The 23,349-nt window shown below is 40.1% G+C and overlaps 1 protein-coding gene and 1 pseudogene across 6 annotated transcripts in view; both read right to left on the bottom strand.

The window, feature by feature from the left end:
• Positions 1 to 3,186: 3,186 nt before the first annotated feature.
• Positions 3,187 to 4,705, bottom strand: LOC143272696 (large ribosomal subunit protein uL23 pseudogene; annotated as a pseudogene).
• A 13,618-nt stretch (positions 4,706 to 18,323) lies between these two features.
• The window catches only part of Gpd2 (glycerol-3-phosphate dehydrogenase 2), a 152,086-nt gene continuing 147,060 nt past the window's right edge, over positions 18,324 to 23,349 (bottom strand). For all 6 annotated transcript variants that reach the window (XM_015986392.3, XM_006992807.4, XM_076569499.1 and 3 more), the window contains exon 17: positions 18,324 to 21,672. In XM_015986392.3, coding sequence (XP_015841878.1) covers positions 21,547 to 21,672 — 126 coding nt within the window. In that variant the 3' untranslated portion in view covers positions 18,324 to 21,546. The remainder of the gene's footprint in view (positions 21,673 to 23,349) is intronic.

Below are 23,349 nucleotides of genomic sequence, written 5' to 3'. Positions count from 1 at the left end.
ACTGAGTTCAGGACAACAGCAGAATTGGGGGGAGGCAACTGTTCACCGTTTTATTGAAGAGTCACCCTCCTTCTCGACTCCTAGCTCTACTCTTTACTCAACAACCATCCCCAGGCCAAAATCTGAATCGACATCATCTACCCAGCTTGCTTAGCTGCCTATAAAGACTAGTTGTAATTAGACACAATGTGGGCTACAATATGAGCCTGTGTTACTGATAACAAGTGGGACGCACAGCGTCAAGAGACAAGAAGTGCCCTTTATTCCCATTTATGTTACCAGGAAGAAAAGACAGACATAGAACCACTGTCATGTTACGTTTTTCTAAGGCAATAAAAGTGTTTTGAATTCCTAGACATCCTACGAGTTTCAGTTTTACAAAATGTGTCATCTATTTTCTTTCTTTTCCTTTGAATCTTCTAGTGTCACACATCAAGCCTGGCTCTTTCCCTTGTCTGGAGGCCAGGGAGGCTTCCCAGCATATGCTTATGCAGGAGGAGGGATGCTTGCCTTCTTTCCAGCCTTGCCCCCGCAGTCTCCGCATCATGGGAAGCAGGGAAACAGAAACGCTACACAGAGCCTGCAGAACCTCCTGTGTGCAAATTCCAAAGGAGTGGAGAGTTCTGGTGGGGGATTGGAAGCATGCTCTTTCCTTAGGAAAGCGTTCCCGGGGCAAATCCCTGTCTCCATGGATACCTTTCACTATGCCCAGAATGTGACCCTGGGGTCTTTCTTCCCATTGCTGAACAGAAAAGAAGCCCAGGCACATAGCAGCTGAAATTGTACTTGGAAAAGCTGCTGCGCAGGCACCTGCTGCTTTAGGATGCAGCTCGAGTTTGTTTAAGTTCATTGCTCATTTCCTGAGCAACACCGCATTGAGGCTCTTGACTGAGGTTAGCTAGATCATCCTTGACCAAGAAAATATGGTTTCCTATCAGGATAGGCTATAATTAGGCCTGGTCATAACTATAATAGAAGCAAAATCAAGGTTTGATAGATTTAGAAGTTAGGAAAAAAAGACTTTGGAGTAAGGGTTAATATTTGAGATGATATTTAAAACATATGAATTTGTATAATATAAACAAAAGAAACTGCTTAAGCTGGACCAACAATGTGCGAAGACAAGCAGGAAGTGGTGTCACCTGACTCCATGGTGATTCTGTGTCACTGTGGCGAAGGGCCATTGTGGGTGCCTGGACTCAGAGTCAGATAGCAGACTGAGAGCTATCTCCTCATCTTGTTAAAAAGATGCTGCAAGCTTCTGAGGATGTGAAAAACCGAAGTAGTTAGTTAAAAATAAAGAAATAGCCATTCTGAGGGAGAGCAGCCATTGTGGTGAGGTGCTGGTGTACTTAAAAGTGTTATAGAAATAGTTATAGGGACGATTGATTTCCATCAGATGGAGAGGGCGGAAACTAGATAAGCCCTCTTCTCCAGCAACATGCCTGCCGCCATTCAAACATAGAGACAAACGGGGGAAATATTTACAAAAATAATGGGTTTAACACACCAACAGACTAATTATAGAAGGTGCAAAGGGGTGGGAGTAGAAAGCACCTTTATTCTCTTTATTGAATTGGCAGAGTTTGAAAGATATTGCAAAGATTTCTTCAACTTATGACAGCATTCAGTTTTTGCTGCAATCGTGAGGATCTAGGAGACCATTATAGAGAGAATAATTTTGAGGATTTGGTCAGATTTTATCCACTTTTTAGTTGATGCAAATATATGTATAATTTGGGGGCATTTATAAATAATGTATTTCCTGTGACTATTGTATCCCAAATAAAAAGGGAGTGCTCAGTCTGAAAAACTCTTAAGTGAGATAGCTCCAGGCATTGCTATCTGTCTTCAGGACTGCGGATGGACCTTGTTGAGCTTGAGATATCCCATGCAGAAAAAAGACACCATGCTCATCAAATTTCAAAGTAAATATAGCCCAGGGAGTGGGGAGGTGCTGGTTAGATTTTGTTGATATTGTTGTTGTTTGTTCTTTGTTTTGTCAACCTGACAAAGGCCAGGGTCATCAAGGAAGAGGGTACCTCAATTGAGAAAGAAAAAAACACCTCCATCCTATTGGTCTGTGAGAGGTTTTCTTGATTAATGATTATGGTCATTTGAAAAGAATGGCCCCCATAGGCCCATATGTTTGAATGTTTAGTCATCAGGGAGAATGCCTATTTTAGAAGGATTGGGGGTATAGCCTTATTGGAGAAAGTGTGTCATTGAGGGTGGGTTTGTTTGAGGGGTGGCGTGTTCAAGACAGGGTTTCTTTGTGTAGCTCTGGCTGTCCTGGAACTCACTCTGTAGACCAGGCTGGTCTCCAGTTCACAGAGATCCACCTGCCTCTGCCTCTCCAGTGCTTGGATTAAAGGTGTGAGCCACTGCCACCTGGCCGAGGGTGGGCTTTGAGGTTTCAAAAACCCACACCAGGTCCAGTATTGCTCTGTCAGCCTGTGGATCAGGATGTTATTCTCAGTTACTTCTCCAGCAACATGCCTGCCGCCATGCTCCCCACCATGGACCAAACCTCTGAAACTATAAGCAAGCCTGCAATTAAGTGTTTTTTTTCTTAGAAGAGTTTCATCAACAGAATAGTTACAAAGACAATGACTGATGTGGGGAGATACAGCCCACTTCAGGCAAAGCTACTCTTGGGAGGGTAGTCCTGGGTCAGATAAGGAAAACGGAGAGAGCCACGGAGAGCAAGCCAGCAAGCAGTGTTCCTCCATGGTCTCTGCCTCAGTTCCTGCCTCCAGGTTCCTTCTTGACTTCATGGTGAACTGGGATATGTAAAACCAGCCATTTTCTTTGGTCATCTGCATTGGTTTTGGTCATAGTGTTTATTACATCAGAAAACAAACTAAGATAGGGTGGGAAAATGGGATAAAGACACCAGAATAAACAAAACTTTGGTGACTGAAGTCCTTTATACAACAACACTGTGTTGAGAAGGTAATTAGCCAAGTAACCAGACCAGACAAAAACACACTTTGTCCCTTGATCACTTTGTATGTTTCATATAAAGAAGGTGAAATTGTAGACAGTTTAAAATACAGGCCCTAGATTATCCTAAGAGATGGTAAAATTAGGCCATAGCCATCACATTTCTGCCATCGCCAAGCATGCTCTTTTGAAAGAGGGTTATGTTTTTTGGTATTAAGGTCACAACAGTCTGTCCTTTTTCATTTGTCTGACAACTTGATGCTTCCATTTTCACTACTGTAATAATACCATAGACCATACTGCCATGCCTGTGATGAGGAAGACCAGGGCCTCCATCAGCCTGTGTTCCCTTCCTACCTCAGAAAAAGCAAAAGAGGCCACACCAAATCTAGCTTTGTCACTGGGCACATTGGTAATCAAGGTCACTCAATCTCTTCTCACTTCATATTCTTCACGTCTTTTTTTTTTCTTTATGGTGAAAAAGTATATTTAGAATTAGCCAGCTGGACTCAGTTCAGATGATCCTGATTTTGTTGCCAACATCCAGAGCATCAAAGTCAGGAACCAAGTGAACATATGCCTTCTTCTCTCCGTCAGGCCTTTTGAGGGTGTTGACTTTGGCCACATCCATGTCATAGAGAGTTTCTTCCCAGCCTGGTTGATCTGGTGCCTGTTGGCCTTGACATCCACAATGAACACAAGTGTGTTATAGTCTACTGTCTTCTTCATGGCTGACTCAGTAGTCAGGGGGAATTTGATGATGGCATGGTGGTCAAGCTTGTTTCCCTGGGTGTTCTTTCGAGGATGTTGGGGCCGCCTCCAGAGCTGCAGGTTCTCAGGCCACCGGAAGGTGGGTGATGTGCAGATCTTCTTTTTTGTGGCTGTGGAAGCCTTTCAGCACTGCCTTCTCGGCTTTCAAGGCCTTCGCTTTGGCTTTGGAAGGGCAGCAGCTTCCTCTTCGCTTTTGGTGCCATCTTGGTGAAAAGGATTTGTTCTTCACATCTTAACAGGGGTGGTGGGGACAGATACAAAGACTGAATGAGCTGCTGTGTGTAAGCCCTTAGTCAGGTGCCGACGTGAATGATGTCATGTATAGCCACCAACTTCATTGAAAACTTTCTTCCCTGACCAGGTTGGAATCCAGGGCCTCATACGTGCTGATCAAGAATGTTACCGCTGCTCCTGTCATAGGTTTTCATTTATTTGTTTTTGTCTTTACGACTTGGGTTTTTTTTTCCTTTTAAAAAGATATATTTTATTGTTTTTAATTATATGTATGTGTGCGTCACTTGTGAGTATGTGCCTATGAGAGCACATATCTAACAGAGGGTAGGAGAGGGTGTCAGATCCCCTGGACATCTAGCTCAGGCAGCCGTGAAGTGCCCTGTGTGGGGCCTCTATTAGAGTAATATGCACTGTGAAGTGCTGAGCAAGTTCTCTATCTCCAACTGCCCCTTGGCATTTTTCATTCTAATCCTTAGTGTCTGGTTTCTGTTCCCACGGGCCTTGGACCAACCCTCCTCGAAGACAGAAATGCCTCATTCAGAGAAGCTCTGGTAAAGCAGTCCCAGCCTTGGTTCAGTTTAGTTTCCCTCAATTTCTTTTCATTTCATTTTGTAACAGTATAATTATTCAAAATGTTTATTGAAAGGAAACTTCTCAAAAACACATTAAAGGGTATGAGATTCTGGTTTATGTAGGAGAAAAAAGAAGTGCCCTTCCCTAGCTGTTTAAAAAGAATTATCTTTGTGGGCTAAAATAAAAATTTTGAAACAAGAGAAAATTATGCCAGCTGTGTTGACATATCACAATGCAGTAAGGAATCCTTTGAGTATGAATTTCACATTTTTGTTTTACAGTTACAAAAATCTATGTATCTGAAAAGTACTATAAGTAAAATTTTTTATAGGTTGTCTCGTTGCAATTGGTTGACTCTATATGTGTTATTTCATTCAGAACTCTATGTAGCTTGTGACAGAAAAAGAGATGTTTTGGTTCTGAAAATCTGGGGCGTTTGTCGGGGACCTGAGGTCATGACCGAGACTCAGATGCTCAGGCCCTAGCCCTGGCTTTGGTTCCATTTGCTGAGTGTCCCTGAGCAAGGCCCTGACCTCCCTCCTTTCCTCTCTCCATGGACAGCACGAGGATTTCAGTGCTCAGGCCCTCAACGGGGAGGTGAGTGCATTAAGAAATAAGCAGACTAGTTTCTCCCCATGTAACCCTTTCGGAAATGGAAAGTTAATCAAATAATTCTTAAGTGTGCTGAAAAATAAAACCAAAAGAAATGATGGGTACACAGAACAGAAATTATATAGTATATAAGGCTTGTGGAAATTATTACTTAATTTTACCCAAGCAGAAAAAAAAAACTAAGAATATATTATTCTCAAACAAAATTCCCCATCTTCCCCCCGCCTCTCATACACACACACACACACACACACACACACACACACACACACACACACACAGAGTTCCTTTCTCATTCATCTTTATTTTAAAATATTTCACATATTTGGTCTCAAAATATGAGCCCCCCCAAAGAAAATCATCAGTCTTTAAAAATGTTTAAAATAATTAGGTTACAAATTCTGGAGCCCTTTAATGTGGCTGCAGCTTTGTGACTATCTGCGCATCCCATGTATGGCCCTATTAAATGTACCAGGCGCCAATGTTGCTGGCTGTCAAGAAGCAAAATGAAAAATAGTTTTAATAGCTGCTCTTTGACCTGTTTTATATTTTATGTCAATTATAACAGCACACAACCATGCATAATTATGAAGCATAGATGCATTAAAATGTACACATAATTTGTGTTCTTATGGCAACCACTGCATTAGGCTCTAGAAAACAAACCTATTGTTATAAGTCATTTGCACATTAATATATTAGTATTAAATATCGAAGACAGATTTGTCCGTCCATCTGTTTTGAGTCATTGTAAGTAAATATATCTTTTGGGAGGGGTGGACAAAATCTCTACATAAATGCACTGTAGGTACCATCTGTACCGTATATTATAATACAGAGCTATGCACCATCGCGCATAGCAACTCAAGCAAAGACAGTGCCATGTGACTGTCATGTGAATGTCATTTTTAAAAAGTGATCTGGTGTATGGACATAAGGAGGAATTTTTTTTCCTGGCACTGCCATGAAAATTCCTTCATTTGACTATCCTGTGGTTTGGGGATTTTTTTTTTTCTTCTCAAAAGCTTATAGTTCCCAAGGATAAAGGAAAATAATTATCGTGATATTGAGTAGTGCACAACAACAAAAAGTCTGCTTGCTTTATATACAGGAAAAATTGACTTAAGCTATCGGATCGTCTGATAGTGACCCTGAGAAGCAAATGGCAAAAGCAGAAAATGACCTGTCTCAGCTGCTCATGGAGAAACCAATAGTTGTTCAGCTCGATGGCCCCACAGAGCCCTCAAGCACTAGGGAACTACAATTTCTGCTCTCTAGCATTCTCACAGTTTTGTGGGGAAGGGATAAGAGACCAGTGCCAAATTAGAAACGGAACTTAATCCTTGATGGGCAGGACTGGGGAGGAGGCAAGCCACCTCTGAACTGTCCACTCCAGGCCCCTTTCCTTACTTTTGAACAACTTAGGCTGGCCATCTGACTTCAACGCTTGCAAAGGCTGGCCTGAAAGGAGACATCAAGAAATAGATCTGAGGGTTAGGGAACCTAGGGAGCAATTGACTGTTCTCCGAAAACTTGGCCTTGAACTCATGACAGTCCTCTAGCCTCAGCTCTCAGGGGCTGTCACACCTAGCTTAGAGTAATTTTTAACACTCCTGTCTGAAGCCTCATCTAAGGTGTTTCAGTCTCTGTTTCTCTCATTGAATACGAGTTAAGTGTGGACGGTGAACATTTTTAAGCAGTTTCTACATTGCTGGACACTGAGTTCAGAGACAGTTTGCAGGGTGACTTCTAGTTATAGTTCATTCATCCATGTATTTGAAGGTGCTATTTTCATTAAAAGGTATTGTTCGAATTTTTTTTAAAGCTTTGATATTGCTTGTTTCTGAGAAGTTTCTCTAGAATCATTAAAAACTTGTCTCTAAATGCAGTGTTTCAGTCTTTAAATAAGACTAAAACACTGGGAAGAGAACTGGAAACATCTGATTTCAATAAACTTTAAAAACAAGCTGGGCGGTGGTGGTGCACGCCTTTAATCCCAGCACTCAGGAGGCAGAGGCAGGTAGATCTTTGTGAGTTCGAGGCCAGCCTGGGCTACCAAGTGAATTCCAGGAAAGGTGCAAAGCTACACAGAGAAACCCTGTCTTGAAAAACCAAAAAAAAAAAAAAAAAGAAAAGAAAAGAAAAAAAAACAAAAAACAAAAAAACTTGTGACATACCCAGGTTGTGGTCATTGAAGGAGACCCCCTTTATTCTCCCCACCACAGCCAGGGCTCACTCCTGGACCCCAGATTAGGCACAAATCACAGGCAAACACCTATTTTCACAGAGCTCCTTTATGAAGCTTGAAAGAAAAGTTAAAGTGGCTGCTTTCCGACTCAGACAGAAAAACAACAGCAAATGACCTTGCAGGTGTAATTTTTAAGGAAAGACAAAGGGGAGGTCTGTGTTAGAATGGGTTAGGATGCAGTGGTATGTTTTGATTGGGCATGTTAATTGATGATGAGCCAAAGGGGATTTTGATTGCTGAACTTTAATACACTCAGGAGGCTGAGGCAGGAGAATTGTGAGCATCAGGACATCCTAGGCTGTATACTGATATGCTAGCTCCAAAGAAAACAAATGTAGTACAGTCTAGAAAGAAATACTGTTGTGCACCAATACACCCCAGATAGAGAGAAATGACTTTCTGAGAAGAGAGATGCTGACGATAGAAAACAGGAACAATGAGAGAACAAGACTGCTGGACGATGAAGCCGTGAACCTGAGCAACTGAGTAGGAAAGAGTCCAGTGAGTCTGAGGCCCTCAGTTCCAAAGAGCTGGGAAAAATTCAGATAACGGATGTATAGGCAACTGAAATTCATACTTCCTTCAACATGGAGAGTTATAGGGTAAGCCCAGAGCTTTATGGGCCACTAGGAGTGTTGAGGAGACAAGGTTTTGAGTCCCAGAGCCACCCACCAAGGACTGGGGGTAAAAGGTGACGAGCATCACACAGGTAGGGCCGACAGCCAGACATACTCCCCTGGAAGCGAACTAGTAAATGTTGGGGGGGTCAACAATTCATGGAAAATAGGCCATTGAGATGGCTCGGAAGGGACAGGTGTTGGGGCCAATCTTGACAGCCTGAGTTTGACTACAGTGCCCACGTGGTAGACCAAGAGAACTGATTCCCCCAAGTCGTCCTCTGGCCACTGCATGTGAGCTGTGGGGTGCACTGGCACTTACCAATGAACAAATAAGTGTAGTAGTGTATGGAAATTCACACATGGTTAGTTCCTCAGGGGACTTCTGTCTTCCTGTCTTCTGGGTGGAAAGCACACAATCCACTGTAGTTTATTCACTTCATTTGGATACTAACTCCTCAAATCCATTTTCACAATCCAATTTTCCCCGGTATTTAGCTCACAGAGGCTGGGCAACTATGATTTACTCTCACCGTCTACTAAGGTGGGAGTCTTAAGTTTTTAAAAACTGTCGCCACTGACTCATATGAGCCATTTCAATCCTTACAGGAATTGTCTTGCCCTTCTATTGTGCCAGGATATATCATGTGCCAATTTGACAAAACAATTCACTAGCTTCCAAGGCTGCTTCATTTTCTACACCTAATTATCCAATCTAACTAAAATTAACTTTTCAAAATAACATTCTTTCACATGCTAGCTATAATGCTAACTACAAAGAAACTTCTATACACTTTGGTGGATATTTCAGACCAAACTGTTTAAATTGATAGGCCATCTTTGCCATTACATTTAAGCATCTTGAATTTTTTTCTCTAGTTTGTTTTCTTAACATAAGTTCTTTTTCTTTGCTGAGTATTTTATTCGTCTATCGCCATTTCTACCTTTGGTCACCAAGAAACAGGACAAAGCAACTTAAATACAAAACCCTCAGTCACAAATTTTTGTCCAAATGCTACATTTTTAATCTCTAATTCTCCTTGAATTCTAAAGAACTTTAGTGAGATTTTTTTTTTTTATTTCAAAAATTTATTGAGCCCAAGCATGGTGGTCTACCCCTATAACTCCAGCACTTAGGAGGCAGAGGTAGGAAGATCTCTGTGAATTCAAGGCCAGCCAGAGCTACACAAACCCTGCCTTAAAAAATACACACAGATACACACACACACACACACAGATACACACACACACACACACACACACACACACACACACATCTAGCTCTTACCAGTTGAACTTACCCATTCAATGGCTTATCCATTCATCTTCCCAGGTTCAAGACACCCCGAGGGACAGGCCCACTCTTCAAGCATGCAGAATACAGTAACACTTCTTTGTACTTTGAGCTTGAAACATAGTACAGTAATGTGAAGCATATCCTAATTTCATTAAAAACTACTTACCATATAATTTCAGCTGGACTGAAACATAGCAAATAAGATTTGGGGAAAAGATAATATTCCCCTTATAAGTATTCTTTGCAAATTTTGTGAAGTACCAAGTATTTTTTCTTATCTGACAAAGAAATTTTTTTTATTAATTTTATTTATTTATTTATTTATTTCATGTATATAAGTGCTTTTGCCTGAATGTGCATGACCACGCTGGGTGCCCTCAGTGGCCAGAAGAAGGTGCCAGATGCCCGGGAACTGACAGCTGTGAGTCACCATGTCGATGCCGACAATATAACCCAGGTCCTCTGGAAGAGACAGCTAGGGATCCTAACAGCTGAGTCATTTCTCTGGCCCAACGAAGACAAAATTTTTATATGATTACATGTAAATTTTACATGTAAAATTACATATAATTTGGTCCGAGTGTTTTGACCTTCACTACAGAAACAATGCATGCATTGGGATCTTTTACATTTTTCTATGCATCTCTGTTTTGCTTGCATGTATGTATGTGCACCACGTGCACGCAGTACCCACTGAGGCTAGAAGAGGGTGTTGGAACCCTGGAACTATACCACGTGGGTGCTGGGAACCAAACCTGAGTTCTCTGCAAGAGCAGCCAATGCTCTTAACCACAAAGCCATCTTTCCAGTCCTGATATGGATATTTCACTTGTGCAACTATCTGGGCATAGTAGGATTTCCTCAAAAAAAGTCTGAGGTCCGTGCACATATTTCTGCTGAATGAAGTATTCTCCATAGCTTTATTTACTTCTTAAAGAACAAAAGCTTAGGGCCACTGATCTAAGGAGCCCTGTCTGGTTCCTAAGTGAAAACATTTTGGAAACTGTAGCTTTATCTTAGAAGATAGCGCATCCAAAAAGAACTGTTGCAGTAAGTATCAAGAGAAGGGAGTGAGCTTCATACTGGCCAGGTCTTCCACCTAGCTGTCCAGCTTAGGAAAAAAAAAAAAAAAAAAAAAGATGTAGTCTCGAATGAATTTGAGAAATAGCTCTCTGGTTAGGTGCTGTTGTACTTTTATATAGACTGTCCAGGGTTGATTCAAAAAATAATTTGATCGTGATTTACCTGGAATATGCAGAAAAGGCATTAATCCCCAATCAAACTTCTGCATTTCTGAAACACTGTCAGGTAAGGAAAACGGGGCAGGCTAGTCTTAGATACATGCTAAAAGTCTGCCTACTCAACAAATAGCTGGTTGTGTCTGTTGAGTCAAATATGAATATTTGTTACTGCTTCTTTGGGGCGGGGCGGGGGGGGGGGGATGAAGACTTCCATAATTCTTTGCACTCTCCGTGGGTTTGAACCTAAAAGGGACAGGTGGCAACTCAGCACTGCGTCCCAGCCAACAGAATGATGGAGAAAGGCGGCCGCCATTGCAAGGTCAGACCAGGCTGGGTCAGTCAGGGATACACACACCACCGGCATTGGTGTGTCCTGGCTGTGGTCCTGGGCTGCAGGAAGATTTCTTCTTTAGCTGGGCGGCTGGCCTGCAAGCCACTGCCAGAGTCCTTTCCCCCTAATCCACACTGCTCAATTGTCAGGAAAGCTTGTAAACAGGAGCCTCCATCAGTTACCTCAGAGTGGTTTGAACGAACTAACATCATAACAAGAGTGTTTATGGAGGAATGCTTAGGCGCTGAAGCGGAAAGGGCTTAGCACTGAACAGACCCCTCGCCCACCTTTTTTCTTCACTGTTCACATTGAAATGCAAATATCAGCGCAGGGTTTCCACCGGCGTGCCACTCACAAATTGAAAAGCAGTTTTTATCTATGCAAATGTAAGCATGGTAATTGAAGTTAATCAATCAATGCTAGCTTTCACTAAAACCTTGAACATGATTGAATAAAGTAATTATCATTCAGCAGAAAATGATGAAGTTGTAGACAGCATGAACCTTATTAAAGGAGGATTTTGAGTCACAATGGCTTAATTTAGCTAACAGCCCAGCCTTAGCCCAAGCAACATACTACTCTTGCTGCCTAAAATTGTTTTAAGAAGAAGCAATAAACAACATTGAGGGTGGAGGAGGCAGGTGGAAGGAAAAGGATGGGAGGAGATCTTATTTTCATACAGCTTAGATTTGTTTAAAAAAAAAAAAAAACCTGGCATTCTATGAGGGGGAAGCCATAATTGATACCTAGAAAAAAAAAAAAAAACCCGAACTACATCAGCAAACAAAGATTGCTATGACATTTTTGATATGCCCGACAGCAACAACAAACTCCTCACGTTACTGTGTTTAATATAAATGCGTGGAATAAAATGGGATTCTGAGAAGTTTTTATGAAAATCAGAAAATATTTCTCCTGTATGTAATCTATTGGTATCTTATAAATCAAGCAGTGTATTCCTAAAAGCATGTAAAACATATTTGTATCTTTTTTATTCCATGACTTTCAATAATAGACTTCATTTTTCAGTCTTTGAAATGTTTCATTTTCCTGAAGTTACACACACACACACACACACACACACATATATTTATATACATATATTCAATTACTTGTTTTGATTTATAAACAACAGTCTACCAGAGGGTACCTCAATATTAATTCTAGGGTGATTTTTTTTTTTCCAATTTTCCTATACTCATGTATTTTCACTGACGATTTAAATGTTTCAAGCCCCGCCCCCACCCGCAAACCAAAATTATTTTATTTAAGCCAGTCTATTACTACTGTCAGAAAAAAAGTCAATTCAGGTGGCATAAGGGAAACAATCCCTCTCTGGGAAATGTAATCAACAGTTAGTGTGCAACATAATGTAAACTGATTATGGAAAGAGGCACCATTTAGCTTTTTCCAATGTATTTTTGAAAAACAAGGTTAACTAGCAATATTTAGATGAGAGTAACCCAGCAGGATACGGTGACTCTTAAGAACCTACAGTAATTCTATTGGATTCAATTAGACTGGAAAAAAAATTAAAGGTCTGTAATCCTGCTAATATTATTGTTCACCCTTAGGGAAGTCACTCCCTCCCCCTCCTCGATTTTGGTTGATGCATTTTGCAGTTAGTGTATTTTGAATAACAATTTGTTGGATTAAAGCCATGTTCCCAACTGCACAGTACAAAGATTTAAAAAGAAAAAATGTGTCTGTGTTTATATACATATATTTTGCTAGGTACTTAATCATACACTGTCTCAACCTACGCAGATTTCTTAAAGCTTCAGTCAAATTTCAGTAAGTTCATGTCTCAACACCTGGATTATTAACTTAGTCAATAGGCAATGCAAAAGCAAATTCTCCAGTTTAAGAACCAAGGTGGACTGTGACAAAAGCAGCTGAGGTGTCCCTGGTTGTTTTTCCTCTGATTAGAACACTTCTCTCTCTTACAGCTTAAGAACAGGCCACGTCCTTATTATCTTCTGTTTCATCCACAAAGCACTTAAGTATCAAGGCAACTGTAGCAAAGTGACATGACAGGGCTATATAAAAATAGTCAAACAGAGACAAAATGTCATTTTTATTTGGATAATAATGTGCATTAAAAGTATGGTATTGATTGTTTACCTTAAATGCCCTAACTGCAGCAAATTAGTCATTTATGACTTTTGATGACTATTTCCCACTGCAGGACCAGCCCAAGACATAAGTGAATACATCTTACTTCTTATTTTTGCCCAGATGTGAAACTAACAGTAGCAAGAAAGATCATAGTACAGGAGTGAGCCTCTTTATTCCTGACCTGTCATTTTCTATAACAGCCTACAGTCATCATATTTTGGTCTGTTTTTAAAATTTTTTAAAAAATCCTAAGCAATAATCCAAATTAATTACTGATATAATAACAAAAGATCCAAAGTAAATAGAATACTCGTTTTCTTTTCCTTAGGTTTAATACAGAGTAATAAAAGCATCCACATGGCATCAGGAAACCTGACTCCATGAAATGACTTCCAAACTTCTGGGAAATGAGGATATATTAAGTGGTGATATTCTAACAGCTATATTTGTGTGTGCATGTGTGTGTTTGCATGTGTACACATGTGTGTTTTTTTCCCCTAGCTGTGAACTGTGATAGCTCCTGGTTTTAACTACTAAAGTAAATGAGACAATATAAAGTTTTGCAAAGGGACAATTCTCTACCTTGAAAACTCAAAAGGAACTCTGAGAACTCCAATGCATGGAAAATAAAATTGATTTGGAGCAAGTCAACATTTCATATTTTTGTTCCAAGATAGGTTGCACGGCCAAGCCATCCCGCTGAGGGTTTCCTATTAATTGAGCTCTCGGTCCAATAGTGGGCTCTCTGACTCTAGCCTTCACTTGTCTACCATAGCTGTGACGGTTAAAAGCTCCTCCGGTTTGTCACAGAGTTTAATATGCACCCTACATAATTATGCAGGATTCACTGTGCTATCAAACTGCAATTCAAATTAGTTCAGGATTAAAGGCACAGAACAGTACTGCTTCCTTAATTGCATTGTACTGTGCTGATCACATTCAAATACCCATTACTCATTCCCTCTGTGGAGCAATAAGTCAGGGGGATTAATATTCAGGCAGGTGACAGGGCCAAGCCATTAAAAGGCAGTTATGCAGAAAGCATGGCTGGTTTTATTCACGTTAATGAAATCAGTGAAATGAAACTGTAATAGATTTATCAAAGCTCAGATGGATTTGCTGTAAATCAGTTTGATTCAAGCAATCAAACTGGACAATAGAGATAGTTTTCAGCTCTAGCAATGGGTGTCAGAAAGCAGCATGTGAAAAGCGCTGATATTCTTCATGTATGGATTGGATAGCCACCCTGTGCGCAGGCCTATTCCCAAACCACTGCTGCTAATTTTTTTGTCTTTTGAACTAGGTGCCAGTGGCTGATAAAACATACAGCATATCATCTTAATACAGCACTTACACTGTTTTTATTCCTCATTTTTAAGTACCCTAGAACATCAATTCTTTACAACTGCTGGCAAGGAAAAAAAGAAAAAAGGAAAAGTTCGACAGAGCACAAATTAGCATTCGCTGTCTCTTCACTGTCCAGAACAGGAATGCAACTTTGGCCAGGGCAGCAGGACACAATTAACACAAATGTCTCCTACACCTGAACATGTGCAGAGGGGAAGCAGGTCAGATCACCATGTCCAAGACTGATGGGCTGGCCCTAAGAAGCTGAAAATTTACTTTTGTTCTGGTTCTAATGAAATAATTTGGTATCCATTAGAGGGCAGCATAAGAACAAAAACTCAACCCAGCAAGGGAGCCCTCCCCTACAGAGACAGACAGCACCTCAGAGGTCACTGGAAACTTTTCCAATGCAGTCACATTTCCAAACCTAGAGCAATGAATGGAGAAAGCTACGTCCTAGGGCTAGGGATGCACCAACTATTAGGGAAATGTGACTCCAGCACACAGCAATTTTGCCTTCCTGATCTCAGTGCATACATTAACCACACCACACCCCATCCCACCCCCAAACACATACACCTCACCTCATCTCAAGGGTCCTTTTAGGACTAAAGGAGAAATATTCCAGACGTGAGCTCAATGGCCTTCTCAATATTTTGTGCACTGCTTTTATGGCTGAGATCGCAGGGAACTGCGAAATAGTAAGTCAGGTTTTTGTTTTCATAAAAAGTACATCATGGGGAGAAGGTTATATGAAGACTACTCTAATTGGTCTAATTTTTAATTATTAGAAACAAATTGTTCAAGAACTAGAGCCAGTTTTTAATGATCCAAAACAGAAGTAAATGTTCTGGTCTATTAGCGTCCTATATGGAATAAATCAGTATTAAAGCTAATTAACCCTTTTCAAAGCCATTTTGTCTTGGTTTTTATTTAATGGTTCAATGCTGCTTACAGCATGGATCAAGCTGGAGGAACTCCATTTAAAAGATAGCCCATTTTGATAGAGGGCAGCAACTCACTAGGACACACATCTTTTCCAGGATAAACTTGACTTCTCAGAATCTACAAAGAACTGACCTGTGTGGCCCCTTAAAAGCCTGACAATAACGTGGAGGTTAAGAGGAAGAGCCCAATCCCAGTCACGCTGTAATATGGTAGCTGATCTCATGTGTTTCTTTTAAAAATTATTTATCTTTAGAAATTTTAGGTTCTTACTCTTCAGGCTACTTCTTGCTGGAGACAAGGTGGGGGTGGGGGGGGAGGGGAGGACGGCGTACCTGCAGAAGTTATTTCACTCTAGGTCATATGTGAAATACAAACCCAAGATTTGGCCTTTTTGGAAGAAGCTATGATTTTTTAATAGTGTTCAAACACATAGTGCCAAGCACCCACCCTTCAGGACATCAATGACTACTTTGACATATGAAACCAATGAAAATTATATACATTATTTAAAGAACTCAACACCCGTCCCCCTTCTTGATATGAGCAATCGTGGGGCATACTTTAATATCAAGCTATTTTTTGACTTATAAAATAGATGATATATTTTTGTACATGAACTAAGTTCTTCGTGGTAGCAGAGGAATTAATTTGTAATGTTATGAAATTTTGATTAGCCGGCTGCAAGACCAGAGATGTTTACCCCACGTGTCTGCAGTGTGGCTCCGAGTCTCTCCACACAGATAATGAAATGAACCAGGGCAGTGGGGTTGGGGGTGGGGAAGGGTAATTTATGAAAACATGGAACACCATAATTTTGCCATTTTTCTGCAATAAGGATGGCAAATGATTCATGAGATAAAATGAAATATTTCTCACTGTCATTTCAATGGATCTAAGATTTACAGCTTCTTAACTTGGATAGGAAAAACTCCGTATGCATAAAAATGAATTGTAAATCAATTAATGATGGGGATGGAGGAAAAAAAAAATCGGATGGTGAAGGAATGGTGAGAAAATCCAACTAGCAACATATGAAGGGAGTGGCTGTTTACTCTAACCCTTGGGGGAAGGGGCCAGTAAGGGCAGAAGACCTCGTTTAAAAGAGGGCCCTGAGGTCAGGTGAAAGAATAGTGTTATGTTAATTGAGTTTATTACATTTAGATTATTTAGACAAACAAAATCAAGTAAGTCTAAATTGGAGTTAAAGAAAAAGCTAATAAAAATAGGACCCAATTTTATAGGGTATGCTAAAAGCTAACAAAGAACATTGAGGATGAGGGCTAAAGGCGTGTGTGCGTGCGTGCGTGCGTGCGTGCGTGCGTGCGTGCGTGCGTGCGTGCGTGCGTGCGTGCGTGCGCACGCAATGGCCCACTTCCCTACTCTTTGATACAAAGAAAGAAAGGTAGCAGCTGCTGCTGAAGAAGCAAATGCAACTGCCCTACAGGAGCCATTTACCTGGTAGACGAGTGTGGGGATGCCTTGCTTAAGACGCATGGCAGTGGATCTGCAAAGGCTCAGAAGCTTATAGAACAAACCAGCTGTACCATGTGCCATACGCTAGCATCCAAGGTACGTTCTATGCATTTCAATCTTCCCCCGATTCCACTGAAATACAGTCCAGTACCTTCCTAAAGAAGGCATCACACAACCCTCCCCTAGGTTCAAGTAACTACACGTGAACACTTCTGGTTGTGACGTGTGCTAAGCAAAGGATTCAATGCCAAATGTGGAGAACGAGGGGGGGGGGTGTCCTGATGACTCTGCTAGGGCAGTATTTTTCTAAGATCACATCAGTTCCTGAGCAGGTATGTAAGAGATGGAAAGACAGCGACTGATTCTTTGCACTGCACCTTTTAGCACAGGGCCTTTGGGGCTGTCTGTGGCATCTTCAAGGCTTACATACATCATGTTCTGTTCCTGCATTTCACAAGTTAGGTAGCTAATTAGAGACTTAAAATACAAAGTACAGGCATAAAAGGCTCATCATTTCTGCCTCCCATACAGAACTTGTCTCATTACGAGGGTGCCAGATCAATTTAAAACTCCTGTTGCTTCTTTTCTTCATAAGTCAAATGTCATCAGATGCGATGTCACACTAGTGACAGTGGACTGTTGACAAAAACTGCAAAATATTGAGGCCAGTATCATGTTTCTTTTCTTTTAAGTGACCGTCAATTTTACATATTTTGAAAACCAGGAACACTATTTTGACAAATTTTATTTAAGTGCTATCAAATTGCATGAGCTAGATCAATGGAAAACGTTTTGAGCTGCTTTGTACTTCCAGACACTGAACAAATGGTGTATTGTCCAAGGTCTGTCTGGGAGGGCGCCTTTGCTTGGGATACAGTTTCAAGGGACTATAAGAAACTCACAAACGCCTCCGAGCCCGCTCAACCTGGAGGTAGGTAGCCCTTCTCCACCACAGATGGAGAAAGTACTCCCTGTGCGCGTGCAAATTAAAACCTATAAAATAACACGGGCATTAGAAAATTGGGCCAGTGCTAAACTGATAACAGCTCTACTGAGTCACTGACAATGAAAATATATAGCGTTTTTTTCTGTCAGAGCATTTATCAACGCTTGGCAACCCTGCACTAACTTGACATGTAAGATGATCAAAATGGATTATGTAATCTTTCCCATTCATTTCTATTGATTTTAGTTATGATAAAATTCATCAGCATGCCTGGAAACGTGGAGGCTGAGAGCTTCTGCTCAACCAAAAAAAAAAAAAAAAAAAGAAGAAGAAGAAGAGAGAGAGGAAAGGAATTCTATTGAGTTGTAATGGCATAAATGTAGACTAGGGTCATGTAAAACTGAAGCAACAAATTAATAAATAATTTTGGTAGTCTCATAAAATAAGATCTGTCTATACAGACACTTCATTTGAGATAAAATGACAAGATTCTAACGTAAAAGAATTAATGTGTGTCATTTAAAATACAGTTTCTGAAAATATCTTCAAACTTTTCAAAACTTCAACAGTAATTAAAGTTATTTGTCTGACCAACAAGCAACAGGGAGATGCCAGCAAATGGACCATTTTAATCAGCTTTATTGATTTACGCTTTCGGCTCTTACTCAGTTAAAAACAAGGCACATTAAATACATCTTCTTATTGCTCTACAAATGCATGCAGCTCATTCTGTATATCAAAAGTAATAAATAATGGTGATAAAATACCAAGACAGTTATAAAAATGACAACCCAGCCTCAAACACAGCATTTAACAGTCCAGTCTAGAACAATAACCCAAACACAATACAGAAAAGTGTGACAGTATGAGAGCATGCAGTGAGTATGTCCACTCCAGTACTGGACTAAGACGTGATATTCTTTTAAAACACAGTAGGGCTTTTCTACTCCCTAGAGTAAAGTGCAGCGAAAGTCTACAGCATCAGTGACATCGATATGTGATTACATTCATATGCAAAAGACCTTTTTACAAATACATAAAAAAGAGGTAAAGAAAAAAAAAATCAGTGACAATCCCTATGCTGTATTGAGTTAAAATCAGAATGAACATTTTTGTTGTACATATTTTGAAATTGACAAAAATCAAGCCATAAACTAAGGCAGAGTACAAAGCATGCACTTGATGGCAGAAATCTGAAGTTACACTCAGTACAAACAGATTGAGAGCAAGAATATGCAGCATGATGGATATGAGGCAGACAAGCTTAGCTAAACAAGTAACCCAGCATCATCACCGTTATTAGGACAAAGGCGAAGGCTAGTTAAAGGAGTCTACAGCCCTCCAGCACAGATGCGATTCCTTCACCTGAATCCCCTCTGAGGCTCTTGAAATAAATCACCTGATAATAAAAGGCAATCCCCACACACCCAATCCCACACCGAACAGAGTCAACAAATACCAGGTTTATATGAAAAGAAAAAAATGTTTTATTCTCTGAAGGAGTTTGCGTTTTAAAGGGGGTTGTTCCCCTATTTCCTTTCTCCTTTGCTTAAATTGGAATAAAAAAAAAAGACTGTCCAGGTTCAATGAGGAACTCACAGAAAAATGCAAAAGCTGGGGTGCTTTATTTACAGGAATGTCATGAAAGTAGTTCATTGCCAAAATGAGTCTCTGGGATTGGTGAAGGAGCGTGTCTCAGAACAAGCCGATTTTGAAGCCAAAGCAGATATGCTCAAATGAAGAAAAGTGCACTTCTCTTTGTCCTTAAAGGAACTTCATTAATAGCAAAGCGTGTACAAACAAGACCTGCTTTCCAAACACAGATCGGCCTGAGCAAGTCCACATTCTAAGCCCAGTCCCTACTGTAAGAGAATCAGGGGTGATACAAGCCATCGTTATCTTGATCTAACTAGAAAGAAAGAGAGAAAGAGAGAGAGGAGGGGAGTACAGATGTAGAATATTGTGATATGTCATTTGGGATGTCTTAAAGGATAGCTTTTCTGCCAACTTAATGTCTCTAAGTTTAAAGTGAACTTTATTGTCATGATAGAAAAAACACTCAATTGAAAATCCACATGATCCCATTTATTAAAAACATAATAATAAAAACTTGTGTAAAATGTTCATGCTTTGAAAGAAAAGCTTCAGTGGCACCTGCTGTGACATCACTTGCTCTGTGTCAGGTTACCCTACATAAGTAAAGTATCTAAACTTTGTTTAATAATAAAATGAGTTGGGCTGTCTTGCCCTACAGTTTCTGCATGTTGGAGGGCAGGAGGCTCTGTCAGTGAACTTCCCAGTTCATATTACGATATGCAGACTCATAACGAGGCAGAAAGGCATAGTATAAGCAGAAACAGTAGCACAGAGGAAGGTGTTTTCTGTACCAGTTCACAGAGCCAGGACATAGTCTGCACAACAAAACCTGCCAGGAGAGAAGTATGGAACAAGGGCTACGTTTCCTATGATGCACAGAAAACCAATTATTGGTAGCTTCAGGAAAGGGAGCACAATTAATAAATATTAAGATTACTAGTTATAATGCCAACAGAGTATTAACAGAAGCATCCTCCAACTGGCATCTCTGTTAGGTGCATTACTTTTTGAGATCAATGCACAGTCAGTTTTGGTTTGTGTGTGTGTGTGTGTGTGTGTGTGTGTGTGTGTGTGTGTGTGTGTGTGTGTGTGTGTGTGTGTGTGATCTTCCTTTGATTTATTTTATTTTATTTATTTTTTTATTTTTGGCAGAATGAGAATTTTCCCATTGAGTATACAAAGAGAAAGGCTTTTGGCAAGCACACTGTCTTTGGATATCAAAGTGGGAGTATGCCTTATTTTAATTTTATAATTAAAGTTAACTAAAGTCTGCCCAATTCTTTCTTATTGTCCCTTTGCAAATACTAAGACTATTGCCCACCCCAACAAGAACAGGCCTGACAATACCACACGCTGCAAGAATCAGGACTTGTGGGATTGAAAACTGTGTTTTATCATTACTCCCTGAAGGAAGGGAAAGATTTGGTCTCATCCCATTATATCCAACTTGCCACTCAAATGCTGGTTTGAAAGTAAAAAAAGCAAAGATTTTTTTTCTGGCAACTATAATAGTCAAAGAAAGCCAGCAGTGCCTGGGGAAAAAAATGAACTGTTGAGAAGCAACTCTCACTGCGTCCCGGCAAATGTCAGTGCTGTCTTTATCTTTCTCCTGTGATCCTGGAAGCGTTCAGAGCTTTTCTTTTAGAAATGTAACCAAATCTCAACCAGACCGAAACTTGGTCTTCCCTCTCCAGATTCACCAGTGTTACTCTAGACAGAAAAGGGTGCAGTGTTGCTTGGAAGGGGAGGTAGTAAGAGAGGGCTGAGAAGTCTCCCAAAACATGATCAGGTCAACAGGTCAAAGACTTTTCTAAGAAGAAAAAAAAAAAAAAAAAAAAAAAATGCTGTCTGCAAGTTCAAGTTCCGGAGCTCTGGGTGCTCACAATATTTTCCAGCTTCTTTCCAGTCCTGAGGGGTCTGCCATTAAAACTGATTTGAGTGAAGGGATGGAAAGGCAGAGTCAAGTCTGGCAGGTTACAAAATGGATACAAAACGTTAAATCAATGTGCACTAAAAATGAGAAAAACACTTTTTAGAAGCTAGAGTGAATGGAAAATACAAATAAAGGATTGGCAGATTAAGTTGGCAAATACACCAACATCTTAAAAGTTTTGGAATGTTTTTCCAGTGTTTTCTTTTTTAAAAAACACGCTACCATAGCCACTATTTAGAGTGGTTTAAGTCATCTCTGGTTGGTACATGGTGCTTGCTGTCCTATGATTGTTGGCTGCGGGTTTACTGGTCAGACTCACAATCCTCCACAACTACGATCCACAGGAATTGGAACTCTTCGGTCCAAGTTCTCTTCAGCAGTTTTCATCAGGATGGCAAGCCGGCTTCCAGAAACCCTTCCTTTCTGAACTGCACTCATGAGCTTTAAAAGAAAATACGGGACACACTCAGCAAGCAGGCCAGCTTTGACTGCTCTTAGCACCTACCCGTTCCCACCGTGCCAGGCAGAGGCAAAATGAAGCGCTCCATCAGATCCAGAGCACACACTCAACTTTTTGAATAGTTCAAAATGAAACGTTTCACACTGCTGACAGAGATGGCACCTGCTAAGTAGATCAGGCTACCCTAAAAGCAGATTTAATGAACATCTTTGCCCGTAATGTGCTATTTGGGTCACTTTTTTAAAATGTTAACTTCAAATATTGGATCTTGAATTCTATTTTTAAATCCTAAAAAGGAATCTCAGGGATAGAGCAAAGATAAACCATGACCTCCTACATTTAATTATGATTTTTCGGTGTTACTGTACCTGACAACTTCAAGTCTTCTAAATTCAAATTCCTTAGTCTTTTTAAACAAACTTATATATTAGTCATTGAAAATGGACTGAGAGATCTTCCGTAAGAATGAAAGTACTCTACTACCTAGATTTTAGCTAATTCATTTTTATCCAATGGATAAATTCAGAATTAGCTCTAAAATTGCATGCAGGGAGTAGGCAAAGGCCTTTAATCTGGAAAGCATCTTACAGTTCTTAGTATAAGACTCGCCCCTTCCTTCACATCAATATTGAACTATTGACTTCTCTTGAACTGATTTCTTCTATTTAAAAAAATGTAGAGTTAGTTATTTTTTAAAAGATACATATGAAAACATTTAAAATATTTCAGAGTTAGGGTTTTAGCCTGTGGAGGAGATACATTTTGAAAAACGTGCTCCACATGGGAGTCCTGGGCATGTGCCCAAGGGCTGGATCTGAATCTCCTAACCTTATTAAAGGCTGCTTCACAAGTGACTGTTTATGAGAGATGGACTCCTACATGCACAAGTGTCATTAAGCCCAGACCTGAAACAAAGTCCTACAACCAGGCAGTCTCCATAGTGATCCTCCCATGATAATGACTGAAAATGTACACCCATATCCAAAAGCAGACCCTTAACAGGATAAATATGGGCTCCTCATATTCAGAAAAGGACACGATTTCATTAAACAATCAAATGTTGCAAACACGCTTTCCATCTGAGAAATATTTTATCTAGAGACTGCTGGCATCTAAAGACAGAACAATTTTCTGTTTATTGTTTTCTGATTCTGGGAGACCCTTGGAATTTGTCAGAGGTAACAACTGTCGAAGATAGGCATCTCTCTCAGCCACCAATGGTGTTTCCTGGACGAACTTCAACAAACTAAAATTTTTCATTAAGTATTATGTATATCTGAAAACCATACTGCAAGAAAAAAAAAATATCTAGGTGTGACTAGATTTCATGAGAAAAGGGGCCAGTGTTTTATAACTTGGAAATTATGCTGTGTATTTATTGAAGACATGAATGGTTGCATTCATTTAGAAATGAACAGGAAATACTCAATTATTTAAAAAGTCTACAAGAAAACCTGCAGGTGGTTTAAATTATTTTCTATGTGCTTAACTCTACAGAATTCAAGAAAGTTACTTAAAACCAAGCCACACAGCACATCTATTAAATTAGATTCTTATTGTATCTAGAACCCTGAGATTTTCAAGTCAAAATGCTGCTGTTTATTTACAAAATACAGGAAACGAAGCATAAGCTGTTCCTTTGAAGAAGAGTTCTCGAA

Source organism: Peromyscus maniculatus, chromosome 4 (assembly GCF_049852395.1).
Source record: "Peromyscus maniculatus bairdii isolate BWxNUB_F1_BW_parent chromosome 4, HU_Pman_BW_mat_3.1, whole genome shotgun sequence".
In the NCBI taxonomy this organism is placed as follows: Eukaryota; Metazoa; Chordata; class Mammalia; order Rodentia; family Cricetidae; genus Peromyscus; species Peromyscus maniculatus.
This window is presented reverse-complemented; position numbering and strand designations above follow the sequence as displayed.